General features: G+C 45.2%; 1 protein-coding gene across 1 annotated transcript in view; it reads right to left on the reverse strand.

Annotated features, from left to right (window-relative positions):
* The window catches only part of LOC135392378 (uncharacterized), a 322,651-nt gene that overhangs the window by 71,391 nt on the left and 231,971 nt on the right, over window positions 1-19,289 (reverse strand). Inside the window, exons 13-14 of the mRNA XM_064623094.1 lie at window positions 5,664-5,822; window positions 4,259-4,390 (exon numbers count right to left, since the gene is read on the reverse strand). Of these exons, the coding sequence (XP_064479164.1) occupies window positions 4,259-4,390; window positions 5,664-5,822 (291 nt within the window). The remainder of the gene's footprint in view (window positions 1-4,258; window positions 4,391-5,663; window positions 5,823-19,289) is intronic.

Below are 19,289 nucleotides of genomic sequence, written 5' to 3' on the forward strand. Positions count from 1 at the left end.
TCAGGTGTTCACTCGAGTGCAGGACGATCCCGGCCCTCGGCTCAGAGCCCAGTGTCAGAGTTCAGAGAATATCCAACTTGTGGAGCGCCAGATCCTCAAGGACCGACGCATAACATGTCTCGAACTGGCTCGAAAGACGGACCTTTCTGTGGGAACGTTGAACACTATCATTCATGACCACCTCCAGTTTCGGAAAGCCGGACCTCCTCACCAAAGAAGTCCTCCGCCTAGAGGACAATGCACGCCTGCATACCGCGCATCTCACGACACGCACGTTACAGGAACTTGGCTGGGAGTTGCTGCCACATCCCACTTACAGTCCAGATCTCGCCCCCAGCGATTTCCATCTCTCCGGGCCACTGAAGGCGTTCCTTGGGGGCCGCCACTTCAGCTGCGACGACGAAGTCAAGAATGCGATCCGATCATGGCTGCTACGCACCGGTAAGGATTTCTACGCTGCTGTCATCCACGCCCTCGTGAAACGCTGGGACAAGTGCATTAGTGCAGCTGGAGATCACGTTGAGAAATAAAACTAATTTCTCGCCTGTAAGTTCATTTTACTTTTGCGAAAAATGAAAAGTCCCGGTTTGACTTGAACGCCCCGTGTAATTTTGATTGTAATCGTATTGATTAAGATTGTCTTCTTCAACTAAATGTAGTGTCATTTGCTTTAGATTTTATTTTCTGTTGTGTTCGTGTCGTCCCTCTGTGTTCCTGTGGTCTTTCATTGTCTCTGTTGTGCACAATTGATTACTTACATCTATCAGAATTTGTAATTGTAATTAAAACCCCACCGTTACAATGATTGTGGTCACGTCTCAGACTTTTTATAATAAAAATTGAAATTATGATTGTCATCCTATTGATTAAGAATATCTTCTCAGATTAAAAGTCACGTCCACTTCTCGTTTTAATAGATAATTGTTTCACTATTATTTCCCTACATGTAACTGTTCCCAAGCAGCACACAATATTGGGCCCATATTGGCTGGTCATTGGCGATACGGTTCCAATATGGGGCCCGTTTCACCAAGATTTCCCCCATATTGGCAATATGGGCCCCATATTGCCCAGTTTGAGCCAGTATTGGGAAAATCCTGGAAATATGGGCCCCATATTGCCCGTGTGCACCCCATATTGACTGAAAATACAGAAAATGGTACGTACCCGCGTTGCACAAATGCCCAAGCAGCACGGCAAGATTGGACGTTGAAGCGTGTGAAATGTCCAATTCAATATGTCGTTACATCCAACTTCCCGCAGATGATACATATTGCTCGAAACAGTCAACAAACATGGCAATCCCATTGTAACATACACCAGAACTCGCCAACTAAACTTTCCACATTCTGGAAGCAGAATCTTGCTTCGCGATGCCAATGCCACTCGGTCGAACCGACTGAGAGCGAGCGTGGTCGTTTGAGGGAAATCACGCGTCCTACAACTAATGTGCATGCGCGACAGTCGGATCAGGCGTTTCATACGGGCTAAAATGTCGCTGGTTCCTCTAAAGATAACGGAATTGCGGCAGGTCAAGTAAAAAACACAATGTTTGATAGAAATGGGATGCCTCTTCTGTAAAGTTAGGTGCTTTCAAGTTACTGCAAGCAGTGCGAGTTGCTCTGGCATACGTCTGTCACCGTCACGAAAAGGTTTTGCTCCTTTGTACTCTCGGATCAGGTTGGAAATTTTTGGTTGATCTATCGCGATCCCAATGAAGGCTTCTGAGGCATGTTTGGCATTGGCAGTTCCGTGAGACTGCCTGTGTCCTTCAGCAAGACGGGCATAGCACCCGTTTTTCGTGTTTGCCGCAATGCAGTGTGCTTTTATGAAATTCTATTCAATGTGGATGCACTGTGGTTTTTTTGTAATTCTGTTCAATGTGGATCAATGAAATCTGCCGAAATGAAAAAGCAAAAAGAAGATAAATAATTTCAGTGGTGGATATAAATCGGATTATGCTTTGTTATTACACGGACTCCCCGTTGGCGTTATCACAGCAATATTGGCACAAAATGAGCTTGCCAATACGGGCAGCCCATATTGGTCCAATATGGAGCTGGTTGCACTTCCCATATTGGTCCAATATTGGCAATCTTGGCAGCCCATATGGGTCCAATATGGGACCAATATTGGCATGCTGCTTGGGTTGTTCACATGTTGGATGATGGGTCGGTTTTGTTTCTCATAGAATGCTAGCTATTAAATCATTCTATCAACCAATCAAAATATTTTATTAGATATTGATTGTGTTGTGGTGATTCCAATTATTTCCTTACGTCGATGCTATTCAGTTAATAGGAAAATGATTAATTAAATTTGTGTCATGCTGGAATAAGGCAGTTTAACTTAGCTTCCCTATTGCACTCGAAATTACTTACATTTATCAGAACTTGTAATTTAATTTAAATTAAAACTCCACTATTGCAATGATGTGCTCATATATAGGTATATTAGACTTTTTATAATAAAACTTGATTGTAAAACTTTCGATTGTAATTGTATTGATTCAGAATATCTTCCTTGATTAAATGTGCTATTCCATTTTAATTCTGATTCATTGAAAACTTGTGTGTATAATTACCATTAATAAAAAATATTGTGTTTGATTCTTTCTGTGTGATACCTCTTCAATGCTAATGCATCATACCTGTAATAAGTAAGTATATTCATTATTACATGAATTGCATTGTAATGTGTTTCTTCTGCTTCAGATTGTTTTGCTGGACGTTTTCCCTTCACAGATTGGCATTACACCACTGGCATTAATATATATATTTCCACATGTACTTTTATGTATAACTGTCCTTGGCATGTATACACTTGCATGTAAACAGTCCACCGCACAGCTGGTGTAGCGGAAAAAATTTGCGATTGAAGTCGACCCAGGCAGAAAAATCGCGAATGAAGTTGGCCCAGGTGCGATGGTAGCATCGCTTGGCGAGATTGCCAGCGTGCATGTCTATACTTGCATGTAAACCGCCCACTGCACAGCTGTTGTACCGGAAAAAGATTTGCGATTGAAGTCGGCCCAGGCGCGATGGTGGTATCGCTTGGTGGGGTTGCGGCGTGTATGTCCATACTTGCATGTAAACTGCCCACGCGCCACCCACAGCGCACTGAAAAAAAATTGCGAACGAAGTCTGCCGAGGCGGAAAAATGTGCGGCCACAAGCGCACCGGTAAGCGCACGGGCAGTCCTCCGCCCACGCGCCACCCACCGCGCGCTGGAAAAAAATCGCGAGTGAAGTTGGCCACGACGCGACGGTGGCGCAGCCGTAGCGTGGTTGCGCGGTAGCGTGGTAGCGTGGCAACTGGATAGGGCCATATACTACTTAGCTACACAAAATTTCCTTCCCTTACTGGGGCCAGCGTGGGTCCCCAAGGTTAACCCCACACTCCAGGTTTAGAAAATGTTTGTCTAGATCAGTCAGCGCATGGGACACGGCGCTGATACAGTGCAGCCTTTTTTGTTCATACAAAAAGCTTCCAATTATCTCGCGTACGGTCTTGTCAGTATTGCTGCATAGAACAAATGTTTTTTCGAAGCATGCTATGCATTCGCAGTCATTTCAGTGTAGGCCAAGGTGGCCTGATGGGGTACGGCTTATGGTCGAGGCATGTTCCAAAAGTCGGAATTGCAAGCACCACCCCGACTGGCCAATATGGCAAGCACCACAATCTAAAGGAATGGAATATAGTGCCTAAGACACAACCAACAAAAGGCTTCTTGTGGCGAGTGCCACACCACGGAAATATGGGTAACTGTAACCGTAACAACGTTAAGAAGAGTGTCGATGTTTGTATAGGTGCAACCTGACCGCGCGTACACTGTAAAAACTTCCCCACAAGTCATCATCATTCATCACTCTGTCTCCTGAGTCGCTGATGTTGATGTTGTTACGGTAAAAGCGTACACTTGCCCTTGTTGGCATCAATCGCGTGGACAGCTTCACGACTGTAATTTAGATGAGATACAGCAAAGCACATGGTGGAATGCCATATTTCTAATAACACATTCGACAGAACACCAATTGCTGCATTAAGACTAAATTTCGTAAATCATGTTATAAGTATGGTTAAGGAGCAGAGAAGGTTAAGGAACAGAATAGGAGCGAGAAGAATGATAAAATTTGTATGCAGATTCAACCAGCGTCATTTGAACGGATCCGTTGCAACAGAGACGGAAATCAACAATTCGCATTTGACCCACTATATCCGCAAACATTCAAAACTGAATGTCGTGCGCCCGTGCTTACCTTAAGCTGAAGTGACACAACATTGTCAAAAGTTTCCAAACGAAAATAGGTAACGCCGGGCTTCGCAGGCACATCAGCGTAGTTGGCAAGTGTGTTCTTCTCGAAGTGAATATTCCGCCACAACCTGCAATGCTGCAGAAATAGGCACATGTATGTTTTTCGAAATAGATAACAGTAGACGGGTTTCATGCGCTCCAAACCGAGATGACGTTCTTTGGAACATATTTCAAGGCAGTGTAGCCATTATAAAATGCCGTTCACGAATGCATTGGAAGCACATGAACACATGTACTTCATTGCAATGTTAGTGCTCCATTTTGCCTCAGCTTTGGTTTCCTGTTGGTGTTCCCGACAAATCTACCAACGTCTTTATATGCGCCCAGACGCACATTTACCTCAGTGCACGTACGTGCTGCAGAGCAATAATTGAACGGTGGTGTGTTTAGATAATCATATAGAGTTCAAGTTCAATCAATTAATGCCCTCCTCCAGTGCCCTTGGGGTGTATATAAAGAAATAAAAATCAATTCCAGTCGTCACACAAGTGGAGTTCTCCCCGTGCTTTTTCGGTGATGAAACAACAGCATTTACTGCGACCCTATCCTGCTAGAGGTCTCGAATAAGCGCAAATGTGTTTACAATGACAGGCTGTCCCGAGCGATGTGCGCCGTGCCTTTGGTATACACGGTGAAAATATGTGGTCCTATGTGGTGCGTCGAAAATATTTTGTGTATTATAGTATTCCCGAACTTGATGGACAGCAACGTACTACTGTCGAACTGGGCATCTATCGAGCCAACGGCTGCCAGAGCAGGCTAATCTACACCAAAAGCTCCTTTCTGTTGCACAGGAGTGTAGTACTCGCCACTACAGTAACACTTGGAGTGTAGTATACGACGACCAATGATGTCGCACGCGTTCGCTCGTCAGCTTTACACAAGGGAATAAAGAGGCCTTTACTGCATTAAGAGTTAATCTGCCTTATAACATAGAGTACGAGACACGGGCCTTGACCATTCCTCATGCAGGCGGTGAGCCCCCACGCATGAGTTCACGGGGCCGATGGCCCTGCCCTTGCTCCACCTTACGACATCGGCGATCCCAGAACAGCCTTCCAGTACGCTAAGACAATAAGGATCATATCATAATCTATTTCACAGGACACTTCAAGGAACAGAGCTAGCTTGGATTGCGAGTGCCAAAAACGGCCTTTCAAGGGGGCAGCTGCTTGGTGCCTACAAGACCTGCACAAGACTCTGGGCAGCCAGAAAGTTCCAACTCCCGGCCAGTTAGCTAAGAAGAAGAAGAACAAGCCTTTCTACCAATCGTGCTGGCGATGATATGACGAGCATACGTCTCTGCATTTGCCAATAAAGTAAATTAAGGTAAAAAGGCAATAAGCTACCTGCATGTAGGAGGTGATATAACCGTCTTTGCATGATTGTCCGAAGGCGTTGTGCTGATACCACAGCAGGAATCGAACTGCGGCAAGTGATATCGTGAAGCACATGGAATCGCTGTTTACAGAGGTGGCGATCTTATCCATCCATGACAGCAAGGGATTCTGCATACAGGAGAAGCGAAGTAATGGAATTGCTGTTTGTGCCTTTCAGCAAGGTTATATTTAGAGGTCTGAGCGGGTATGTAATTCTCGACCCGCACCGCACCCACGCACACGGTTTCCCGCACAAGTTTTGGTGGAGCTACTCGCATCCGCACCGGCGGGTCTGACGGGTATACCCATAGACCCGCACTACTGTGGCGTGCAGCCGAGTTGCGCAAGTACCACAGCGTAAAAAAGAGAAACACCAAAGCGTTTGCGGACGTTTAATTGCACTTTACATTTGGTACATAAAATGCCTGATATCTAATTATTGAAAGAACGGCCATCAAATTATCAAGAACAAATTGGAATCCGGTCTTTTGCGCGTTTAGTTCGCGAAAAAGTATGAACGGGGGTATAATACAGGTACCCGCACGATCCTCGCAGCGGCAGCGCGGGCGCATCCTCACTTTACCCGCGACCCGCATCAAGTCACCTTTTCTACCCGCAAATCCGAGATTAGTACGGCTACCCGCGGGATCCGCAGGTACACCCACAATCGCTCAGGCCTCCAGTTATATCTCTAGTTAATAGGGTGGTGGTGGCGCTAGTGAGAGGGCTCGCCGTTGTCGGCCTCACAAAAGTGGATTAGTTAATGGGGAGTTTTAGGAAAACCTAGAAGTTTCACGATAACGTTTCCGAAAACATGATAAGCCAATCACCGTTGGCGATTCCGTTGAAGTGGCTGACATCATGTTGCCGATATCTGATTGGCTGACAGCGATACAGTCGGAATCGGAGGGCGCTCACGATTTCCTAAAACTCCCTAATATCTCATATTTTCCACAAAGGACGAGCGCTTTTCATGAACGCATTGTGTTGCATTGAACACGACTTGAACTTATTCGAACACTTGACTTTTGACAGGACTACATCGTTCTTTATAATAGTCGAGACGGTCATAGCTGCAATAGTGAACCAATAATTCAAAAACTTCACCCGTCCATACGCGTCGAATCTATGGGATACTCTATTAATCAATAAACAGAGGTTAGCTTCGAATATTTGTATGGGAACTTGTCTTTTGGACGTGTTGAACAGCAATTTTCTTAGATCTTGTAAAAATAATCATTAGATAATGTGTAGGTTTCAACAAAGTGTCTGGCATGGTAGGACAGGCACCTAAGCACATATACGGGGTGTCCCAGAAAATGTGTCAAAAAGCTAGGCCACCTACGATCATGAGTAGGCGGCCTTACTAGGTTTTCTTACTAGGTGTTCTTACTAAGTTTTTGCCACCTCATGATGTGTTGTGATGCAGGGATCGGCATGAATACATTTTTCAAGTATTTCAATATAAATACAAAATACTTTGTTGAAAGGGGTATTTAAATACTCTTCATAAATACTTTTCAACATGAGTATTTAAGGCGGAATCACTTCTTCAGTGAGCCTATGGAAAACCCGCCGGAACAACGCGGAACACCCTTGCGAGATGCATATCATAGTGTTCTTTGTGTCCCTCTGCATTTAGTGGTGCTTTTTTTAATGCATAAAGATGATCCAGTGATTCTTAACGAATTAAAGTTTGTCGTATTTTTAATACATGGCGGTCTACGGGAACCGGGAAAAGGTTGCTTCTCTGAACGCTCACGACCTTGTTATCCGCTAGAAAATGGTATTACTTGATGAAGTTGTATTTAAGGAACCCAAAGAATTCAAGAAACTGCTTCAGTGCAATGTGGTTCGTGAGTGGTGTGCGAAATTGTACAACGTGTATTGCCGTCTGCTACCGTGCTCTGGAATGTGGCGCTACCACCGTTCACCTCGATTGGAGTGGGCGGTCCTCAGCTCGCATTTTCTCCGCGTTCTTTCTCTCATTTCTCCGTCGTGGCGAACGGGATTGACTAATATCGCTCAAGGCCAGGTTACTCTGGTTATGTGTTCTTGGGTCGGCTCCAAACTGAACTTGGGCCTCGCAGCTGCGCTCGCTGTTCGCATCTCATATCTGCTAGGGTTCAGTATTGCAACCGTTGTACGGGGTGTTGTGGCTGCACCAAATTCTTAAAAAGAAAAAGAAAAAAAAAGAAAGCAGGTGTGCGTAGCGTTGTTTTAATTTTGGCGTCAGCCTACATAATGTGGCAGCCAGTAGGACGACTAATTAAGGCAGATATTATAGTTTTTTGTTCAGAAGTCTCCCGAGAAAGTGGCACACCTGAGTAAGAACTAGAGAAAGTATTTCCTCTTGGGAACGTGCCTATGTAACGTCGACAACCGTGTATCTACTTAAAGGAACTGTTAAGTTAATTTCAACCCAGGGTTATCTTATGATTTTATGAAAGCCTAGGAAGAGTACATCTCAGTTACGAAATATTTCTTTTTAAATCATTTCTTTCTTTGATTAATCGAATTTATTTCAAAGATTGCATTCGAGCGCAAAGCTCAGTACTCCCTCAAACACAACACTGGGTTGGCTCGTGTCGGCTACGGCTAGTCTCGCCTTTCTAATCCACCTCCCGGTCTTTGGCGAAGGCGTAATGTTGTTTTGAGGTCCACGTCGTGTGATGTTAATTTTTCCAAACTTGAATGCCTTCGAGCTTGCGATAGTCCCGCAGTCACGCCCGCAAAACGTTTGTTCGTACGAGTGCACGCGGTAGACGCAGCATGACACGACATCATCCGCAGAATCGTCGACGGAGGATGAATTACCGTCATTGCAGTCAGCTAGCCGCCGTGGGAAACACTCTTCATGTGTAATGAAAATGTTGAGAACCTCGCAGCGGAAATATGACGTTGCTCTTTCGGTTCAGGTGTCCTTGTGACAGATGCGTGCCGTTGCCGACGGCAGAAGAATGCCTTTGCTGCCGCGAAATGAGACGTTACTGAAGCAGCACAGCGGTTGCATTTCAATAAATCTGTACTTTAAAATACTGTGGTTGAAGACTGAGTTGCTCCAGGTATCCTCTGCTACGCGAGAGAAAGCGACGAGTACGCTGTTAAGAGGAACACCAAAGTGAACAAGTGAGTTCATCCATGTGTGCCTTCGGTTTGTTATTCGTAAAGTTACATATCATAATTTTACGTTGTCCATGATACATGCAGGAAGTTTCGGTACGTTGCCTACAAACACTTTACCAGGCGGCTCTGGGGACCATTAGGAAAGCTTAAAGCACTGCAGAAAAGTCCTCGAAGCATGTGCTGTACATGCCATAAGGGAAAACATTCCTTCTGAGGCATACAAAGTTTATTGCCTTTTTGACGTGTGATGCAGTAGGTGCTGTCTGACCATGTATATGTTTATTCGCCTTCACTGAGATGAAGCTATCAATGTTCTTTCAGGCGCTTGAAGGCAGCATTGAATGCCTCCCATCTTGACAGCAGTACACTGGATGGTTTGGTCGTGAGCACTGCTTGATCACAACAGTATCCCTTTCATGAACAATAGAGATCTGCCATATACCCTTTTGGAATAACCAGACAGCCCTTACACAGTAAAATATATTCTACAGACATCAAAGCTTGTAATGTTGCTTTATTGATCACTGTGTTTATGAATGAGCATACAAGTGATAGCAGTAAACAAGCAAACAATGAAGGAGAACATCCCCATACGGTATTCATATCAATTTGCAAGTGCTACTTCGCACCAACCAGTAACGCAATGTATGTGTGCTTTTTTACTTCTGTTCAGTGCACAGGTGTTTGCCACACACACGTTCCAGTCTATAAGCTCTAAGACAACATAGGCTATCACCTTGCCTATAATCGATTTATATATTAATATAGATATATATCGATTCAGCTGCGATCGTATCAAGGCTCAATTTCTATGTTTCATATTGCAACACTAGAACCCACAAAACATTTTATGTAACAGTTTATTTAACATTTCATGGTAACAGTTACGAGAAATCGCCTTCTTTGAGGCTTCAGATTGTATATAACTCCCATTCCGGGGTTTTTGATCTGTTCAGTGGTGACCTATTTGGCGTCGTACGCCAACTTCGATGCCTCTTTCATGATGGGTCCAAAGCTAGGCCAGTTGTTGCCTCGCCATCTACATGGTTTTGTCTTTGTCGTAGTATTTGTTTTTGTTTTGTGTTATGTAGTTATGGTGTTTTAATTCATTTCTTTGTACTGACTGTTTGTGTGGTGAACAATTAGGAAGGCCCTCAGGCCATTCATGGGCACCAGAAAAATAGAAATAAATAAATACATAAATAAAACACCTCGCGTTCATGACTTTATCAGTATAAGAAGGCCTTAGTGGGGTCATGCCAATGGCATCAACAGAAGCTTCTCTTCAGAGGCATCCCTATCGTTGACAAAAATTTTAGACCTTTTCTGTGTCTGTGCATATCCATCTTTGCAACACTTTCGCAATTTCTTATTATAAATTTCCCATGTTTTCCATCATACCAGTCCAATTGTAGCCATTGGTGCGAGCTCAGGCCTTTTGCAGTCCGCTACAATTTCACTGTAGCTCACATCTTTGCATGTTGTTGGTGTTCCACTCAGGAGGTGATTTACATCATCTGCAAAGATAAGATATGGTCATGGCTAAGTGTCTTCCCTATGCTCTTCATATCGAAACATGGCCCCTCATGGCTGTCATGGCTGTTGAAAGCGTGCCAGGTCAAGCCCAGACACATTATCTCGAAGCTTGTATACACTGTTTCCTGAATGACAGCTGATTTATATACGTAAGCTCAGACTTCTCCACATGCTAAGTAGAAACTCTGCATTTCCCTCAGAATTGGAACTACACCTGTAAATGTGGTTACAAGTACGCTGCATCCACTGGTTTAGCTCAGCACGTGCACGGAACTTGACCGCAGATTCAAGCTTTTTCTTAACCCATCGGTATCTTAGCCCTCTGTTACAAGATCCTCTTGTGGACTAACATGGCCACTAAGCATTCCTGAGCATGGCATTTGCATATTGCAATTGTACAAGCTTGTTCTTTTTACCTTTTACTACATGTACCTTTTATGTCATTGTTGCAAATAGAATTATTGTAACAGAAAATTCAACTACGCAAAGCTTGTGTGCCTTGTTTTGTATTATTTTTTTCGTGCCCTCATTACTTTCTAACAAGAATTTGGATTTCCTCCTCACTACCTTCTTTGTTCCCTTTCTCTAATGTACATCAGTATAAATATCTGTACCATGTGTGTCTGTATCATGCCTAATGAAGCACAGACTCTATTCGAAAGCTTGTGTTTCAGTAATATTATTTGGATGTTTCAGTCTCTCATGACCGTGAGTTCTGATAATCCTACCTGTGTCACGAAATGGAGCCTGCGACCTTTCTGGTAGGTGTTGTAGGTGAGGTCTGTTGAGGTGACTTTAATATTAATCAGCTCGAGTAACCACAGAACCTGGTCAACAGCAAACACTACAAGGTGTCATCTGAATCTGTGAAAACATAAGGCGCTATGAATTCACACCCTGGCTGCACTGGTCCCATTGAAAATGATTGTGCAGGACAGCAGGATGTTCACTGCAGCCATCTTGTTCACTTCTGGCCGACGTTTCCAAGATAAATTGTGTTCACTTGGGCACTCGGCTTTTGTGGTGAGAAGCGTGACGCGAACGTATGTAGCCACTTTGTGAGATGCACCGGAAGTTCTGAATATGATGCACATTTGATGTACTTCTTCTGGTCTGGTGAAGCAGAGGGCACAACACTGCAAAGTAGAAGAGCTTTTGGTATCTGCAAACTTGTATCAGCAGGCCATTCAAAACTGTTGTCTTCACTTTAGATTTCCAGAACGACTCAACAGCTGGTTCCACCACTGGTGCAGATATAGTCATATCATGCACCTGCAAGGCATGCAGAAGTTAAAATGTTAAACAAAACAAGAGCTTGACCCACCTGAGAGCATGAGTGTGTATGAACAATAGGTGTTGGATTCATCACTGGATAAAGGCTGAGAGGTGTTGACGGTAAACCATGCGTTGACACGCTTTTACTTCTGAGTTTCACATTCTTGTCAGTCACGATGGAAGCCTGTGTCGCTGATATGAATGAAGAATGCGATCAGTATCTATAGTGCATAATTTATTTGACACTTATATTTTCCTGCGAGATCTCAGGGCTCCCCAGGGGAAGGGGGATATTGCGTTTGGTACATTACGCAGCGTAGGCATCAGAAAAATCGATTTTAATTTCAAGTGAACCACATATATGTATTATTCTTGTGTAACGGTAAATACATACCTCGTCTGCACCAGTGTTCGCATCGTCAGACGTCACATGTCGGGGCTGCCGTCCGTGTGAGAAGTTTTCGACCGTCCGCTGCTACCATTTCGTACGAGTCGTCAGAGAAATGGGTTGAGCAAATACGGCGTTTCCGTGCATTTTCCATTGGAATCTTGTGGTACACAGCGTCCCTTGTCAAAAGAGCACACTTGGTGTATCTCCGAACATTACAGTAGATACCTGGCGTCGCTGTCACGTGAGGCTTTGTTCAATTTCGGCAGGAAATGAACTTTTTTGCGTACACAAACCTCGCAAGGCCGCAATAAACGCTGTCGCCATGCAATATGGTTGGGAGGAGAGCAGACAGAGGGCGCTGACCGGCGCTGACAGTATTTTGGTATACTGTTTCTTCGATATTTTGATGAATTGTCTCAGTAATTCTTGTGATTCTAAAAGTAGTGTTTATTGGAGATTAGTAGCCGGTCGTAAGTTCATTGTGTATTACTTAGGTATCACGTGACAGGAGTATCATGACTTTTTTAGCTGTTACGGGGCGCAACCTACCGTCCGATTTAATTTTTCTAATTTATGTTGCGTAATAATTAACCCGCTTTGAGTGCTTAGGCTCTATGTAAGGCATCACACAGGCAAACACTCCTAGGTCGCACACAGAAACGGGATCAAATTTCACTTTACAGTTCCTTTAAGTGTGCGCTTGCATCCCAAGTTAGAATTGTTGGGAATGAAATTGACGTTTGAGCTATAAAAGAATGGCAGTCACATTAATCAGTGTGAATGTATTATTCAGGCTAAAGGTAGGAGACCACATTGAATGAGTAACACAGAACATCTGCATAGACGCTACAGATGTCAACATTTAACAATAAAATGTACATTTATACATCATATTCATCGCGTAGGTTTCATTCTCTTTCTCACGCATGCAGTGTGTTATTTCAGGAAAATTGATTGCACGAGCAGAACTACGCACACACTGTAAACTACACAAATAATGACACGATTAAAACAAATCGAAGCTAAAGGAAGTAAGTCAATGTGCAGTTCGCTACATGAAGTCAACGTGCACATACGTATGTATACAGATGTACAATATATACAAGCTAAAACCACAGCATATTTTCACTATATACAGCCACTATGTACGTCATTTTACGTTTACAAGGACGGTGCGCAAGGAAGCCTAATGTGATGTCATCGATTGGGTTTATCTTCCGTTCTTATATTGTGTCACGCAGTTCATCATGACGGCTTGGTTCGTTCCTTAGTTTCATGTTTCTCTTCACTCGGGGGTCGACTAGCTCGGGCAACAAGTATTCCAGATAAAAAAATTTCAGTTCAGGAAGAAGCCCTTGCCAAAATTCTTCATCACGCTCAATATGAATCACCTTGACGGGGACCACACGGCTAGTTTGCAGTACCTTCGGCGAGTGATATTTAGTTGCGCTTGAATCTGATACAAATATTTGTGCGACTTCGGTAGCTGCAGTATGTTTTTGTGGAGTTTTACCCCGAAGGAATGTCTCCTCGAAGCTTCGTCGATTGGCGATTGGTGATTGGCGGCAGAGGCCGGACATTTTATCTCGAGGATTCCGTCATCGTCGATCAGCCTGTCCGGGCTCGTACACAGAAACGGTATTGCAGGATCGACAACCAATCCGCATTTCTCATCTCTGAAGTGTGGATACTGGAATCGAAATACTTCAACGGCATCGTTCTCGTGATCAATTCTATATTTGATGTTAGGATTGCTTCGGAGGCTCCTGGGGTACAGTTTATCATGAACTATGTGGGAGTATTTGAAAGGCGCTCTGTGCGGGCGGCAAATGCTGTATATAGCTGTTGACGGTATCCTAATTCTTCTTTGTTCATGCCACAGCGCCGAGCTGTTCTGCTCCACTCTGGACCTTTCAAGGTTCTCAGCTTCTTCTGCGGTAATTGCTATATTGGAAAGGAACTATATACGCTGCCTTTGTGACAAAGATTGTGACAAAGTCTGGCTTCTCCGACTGCGAATTATAATCCTTGTCTCCAGAAACGCTCCTGAATTTGGGATCTTTCGACGTCGTGGGCCTTCCGGATTCTAATGTTCTCCTGCACCGTCTACGACTCTCTTCTTTTGCTTTGGATTGGATCAGCTTCTTCATGGCAGAACCTGGGCTCCTTCCGATTGCCCTCTTCGTAAAACAGGAGTGCCCACTTGGGACCGCGCATGTTATATCCAGGTGCAGCGACATGACACCAATATTCGTAGCCACTTCCCTTGGAATAGTCCACACGTTTTCCCCAACTGTACGGGCAACCAGGCTCATGTACGTCTCTGCAGCGTTACTTGTCATGTCCATGAGCAGCATGTCGGATCTATCAGCAAAGACGTCCACTGCGTTCTGAATTTCAGCCATTACTTTCGAACGGACCAGTAGCTTTCCCTCCTCTGTTCGGTTTCACAGCTCAATCGCGTCTCCCCGTTTTACGACACAATGCTCGCATGAACACCCGTCATGCATACAAATACATGGTACGGACCATTCCTGAGCTGGTATCGAAGGCCGTTGGTTGCGTCCGGCGTGATAGTGGTTATGGTTTCAGCGTTTCGCCTTATCGTGGATCGGGCTAAGCTTTCTAGGATTTTGATGTTGGCAGACAACAGCAACTTTCTTGCTTCCCTGTCGTCGGCGGAACCGAAGGACTTGCAACCTTTGGCAGTCTGATATAACTTCTTCGTGTAGTTCTTTATCATGGGGTTGCTGCACTCCACTTTTCGAACGTCTCTTCCGTATGGAACATTGCTCTGCACCGCAACAAAAGCACTGCTGTCACCATCGCCGATAAGTGTAGTGTACCTGATCACTAGGTGGATTCGCTCTCTCTGAAGCCGTGTACAATGATGTCCCTCTCCATGGATGTTGACAACGATGTCCAATTGCGTCCAAAAGCATGCGCTGACTGGACCTGGTTTTGGGACTCTCTGCGACGGCAGACAGCGCAGTACTAGTTTCGGACGCCGATGAAAATTTCCTTGAGAGTCTTCCCACTATAACGACCACTCCGCTGCTTGCACTATACCCATGGTCAAGGGACCGCTTACTCCAGCCACCATCAACTATTACTGGTATTTCCCAGTAGCCTTCCGCGTTAGCGCACTCACCCCGCTTCTTCGCTGGCTGGATTTTTTCAGCTGCAGCAGCTTCCATAGACTTCGGCAATGCACCATGGACATCCTCGCCAATACGCCTTTCACACTTACTGTAGAGGGAGTAGGAGAGAAAAGGCAAATTGATGACTGCTGCCAGCTCTCTTGCCTGCGAAAATCCAATTCCCACTGCGAGGCGCCCTTTCTCTATGTCGTTGTTTATACTGTCCTTTGCGGTCGCTTCCTGAGTGCGCAAAGAGTGTCAGAACGTGCACAGTGGTGACTGCGAACATCTGTACTCTAGGGTGACAACGACAACAATTCTGACTTCTACAAAGTCATCGCTCCTTACCAGCGACACTTGCCAAAAGCACAACCCCTAAGAGCGACTCAGCATCCCCCTCGAACTCCAGAGCTACCGTGGATTTGCATCTCCGTGCCTGGAGTACGCCATCTCAAGTCCACTTTGCCCACTGCAGTGCTGAGACAGCATCGTCTATCTATGAGGGAGCGTCACTGTAGCTGGACTGCTATTTTCACTGTCGGATCGACGACGGCATCAGGCTCAGCATCTGCTTTTGTGGTTCCACTGCACAGGAAAGAGGGAATGGCACAACTGTCGCACAAAACATCTTCAACAACAGCAGAATTGGTAGCCATCCAGCTGGCAATACAGTACGTAGTGGCACAGCAGTCACCTGCCGGGTGGGTTGTACACGGCGATTCAAAAGCTGGACTCCAAGCCATGCTTTCGTTCTTGGGAAATGGCTCTATGACACCAACAGTTCGCTAAACATTCGATGAATGGGCGATTTCATTTCAATTCAGGCAGGGCCCCAACCTTTAGGTCCTCAATTTTCTTCGTTAATTTTTGTATGACAGCCGCATGTGTGGCATGAACACTGGCGGTGGTCCGGCTTTCCGGAACGAAGCGGTTCGCAAGATAAAAAATCAATAAGTGGGTAGCGAGAACGCCGGATTCTCGCGAATGCGTTTTTCGGCTACTTTGAAGCGCAGTATTTCCTTGTCCGTAGCCCACGTCACTCTGGCCTTTTTGCGACAGCATTACTGGGCCATGTGCTATGACTGTGAGTGATATCTTTTCCCAGAGACCCCTGGAAGACAAAAGGGACACAAAAACGCTTCCCGTGCATTATTGCGCATGTTTTGTTACCGTACCTGTGCGATTCACTTTCGTGGTAACCCGATAAAATGCATATCAAACGAAAGCTTGGTGTACGCTCTTTCTAATGGTACGCAGAGCAAATTTATCGCAACATCGCGCTGTTTGTGGGGAATTCGCGTCTTAATTGACATAGGTCGACACGTTTTGTCGAAGTTGGCCAAGCATTCGCGTAAAAATCCCATGTTCTATTCGAAAAAGAAAAATTGTGCCTCAAGGTGGATGCTTTTTCTTGATTTTCACGCAAAATTTCCCTCTGGTAAGCGCTCACAGGCCGAGTTACGGCCGTTATGATCGACCCTACCCCGCCAGGCTCGTGCGAACTGACACGCTACCGTATCGCGTGCCGGGCTTCGGCGCGCGAATTCTTCACGCATAGTAATCGATGGCTTGAATGGATTAAGACACAATTTGAAGTTGTAAATGGCATATATTTGAATCAGATTCATTGATTTGTTCAAAAAGCGAAAAGGCAGAAACAACGAGGACAAATTATGGTACAGTACATGGAAATCAGGACCAGAGTAAACTTCTCTCAGTTTTAAGATACACAGAGGGCAGATATTAATGCGGGATGCTGACTTCATTCATTGTTCGTGCAAGAAGGACCTCCGATGGTGCCGTGTCATTCGCCTTGTACCAGACGTGTGCGGACCGAAGACCGTACACTGGCCGCACCGACGACCACTCGGTTTGTTTCGCACACCGGGACGAAGGAACTTCGCCTGAAGGAAGGTGCAGGAGATGTGTTGCATGCCTGCGGTTTGTCAGCACAGAAACAAAGTCTTCGGCAGATCGTATGACGTCCGCTGCTGGCGACCGTAGGTTGTATACGCTTGTCGCGTGCTTGAGGGATCCGCCAACACAGTCGCAAGCAGTTTTCCCATGCCCACTCGCAGAGAATATCCAGCGGGTCAGAAGGCTATTAGAGCGCATTTCGTGCACCTGATATCTGTTCTTGAAATGCGCTGCAGCACCGTCAAATATGTGCACGATGTGTCTAAATATGGGGAGAATGTGTTCGAGCGTTTCTACTATTTACTTCAAAGCAAGCAGCGCATGGGCTGTGTCATGCCGTAAGTCGTCGCTCACGGTCGCCATGCTTAGTGTGGCGTTCTGTGCTTTAAAGGGACTCTGACCAGAAGTTTGACAAATCTTCCGTTTGCATCTATTACGAAGGTATAATATGCCTCCAAGCCACACGCGAAATATTTTGGCTGTACGCGGCGGCAAAGTTTGCCAAACGGCGAGCTGAAAACGGGCTTCGCTTTTCCTCCTCAACTCGCGCAATCGGGGCCGAAATCTAGCCTCTTTGTAGTGGACATCCTCCAATTTCCGTGTGCGTGACGAAAGCACGAGGCCCACATTTCATTGGGCGCCCGGACCGGAAGTTAGTGAGTTTGTGAGAGCGCCGGCTTCCGTCCGGAAAGCGATCTTCAATATGGACGTCGAAGGAAGAAATGCGGAGACTTCGAGGACGGAACTTCTTTCTGACATTTCTGCGATCGAGAAGAAAATTCTGCGTGCTGAACAGCTCGGTAGGCTTTCGAAACGTCGCCGATGCCGCGAATGCGAGACGAAGTTAGAGCTCTACGAACATCGGTCACAGATGGAGCAAACAGCATGAGTCGCCTGTCTTCAGGTAAGCGATGAGTTTTTTAACGCACACTGTGATCGAACACGTAAACGTTCTCTGAAATTTCGTGTTCTGATATTTAATGCGCACTTGCTGTTCACGGTGCCGGTGTGGCTGGTGTGCCGAAGGAGATCGAATGCTTGTGCTGCCAGGAGCTCGAAAACACTGCCGAATGACTGGGTGAACCCACGAAGATTTCCAACTTCTATGCTTCAATATGACTGTCCTGAAGGTCGCATATTGAACTCCGTGGGCAGCGCGAACCTATGAGCGACTGTATTCACAAGTAAGTCACATGTGTCCTTGTAGAATGACGTTAAAATTTGGGCGCCCACAACTGGTTTGGCCCTGCATTAAAGTCGCTAAAACTTCCAGTACAGGGCGCAGCACGTAAAAAGACTGTACAGTACAGTACACAACTCTGAACTGGAGCAAACCAATAGTTTGTAATTGTCAGTGTGCTGTGTCCTGAGTCACGTTTTTATGTATTGCCCTGTGCATAAGGTTTTAGCGCAGGTTTTTAGCGGTATTGAGTGTTCTTGGTTGTCGATTCAGTGAAAAGTAAAACAATGTTGGTTTCTAAAAGAACACAGCATGTGTAGTAATGTACAGGGTGTGGGCAGGTAAACTGCAGTTGCTCTCAGCAGTGCACACACACTGTACTGTAACCGGTTACCTATTTGCCTAAACTATATTTTATGTACATCTGTGTAGACGATGCAGATACACTGCGTATCGCCAGTTTGCAAGGTGAGTATGGCACAAGCTTGGGAAAAACAAGAGCATGGTCATCCCAGCCTGTGCAGTGAAGAGGGTCTGGCAAGCCTTTCCGACAGAAAATGCCACAGGCTTCAAGTACCCAAGATCCTAACTGGAGGTACCTCTTCGCACAGCTCGTCTGTCGCATTTAAAATAATTCAGCATCTGTATTTGGGATGATTTATAGCTCTCAGGATGATGCATGGTTCATGAGTTCAATATGTTGTGTTGAAACACAACACTAGTCCTTTTTAATGAGTCTTGCGGTACGATAGATGAGCACTCCTTTCGTGACATTGTGTACTATTGCTACAGTGAACAATTTCTTGAGCAAGACTGATGAACGAACGAAAAACAGAGTCTGTCTTCCAAATATGTATGTTCCTTGTAACTTCCGTATTTGTTAAGTGACCTATGTTGATGTCCCCCCTCATGTAATGCCTGTGATGGCCTTTGAGATATATTCATAAATAAATAAATATCAAAACCGGAAAAAGATGTAACACCTGTCCTCTCTTTGTGTGAATTATACATAAACATTCTCAGAAGATCCA

The sequence above is a fragment of the Ornithodoros turicata genome, chromosome 4, assembly GCF_037126465.1.
Source record: "Ornithodoros turicata isolate Travis chromosome 4, ASM3712646v1, whole genome shotgun sequence".
Lineage (NCBI taxonomy): Eukaryota > Metazoa > Arthropoda > Arachnida > Ixodida > Argasidae > Ornithodoros > Ornithodoros turicata.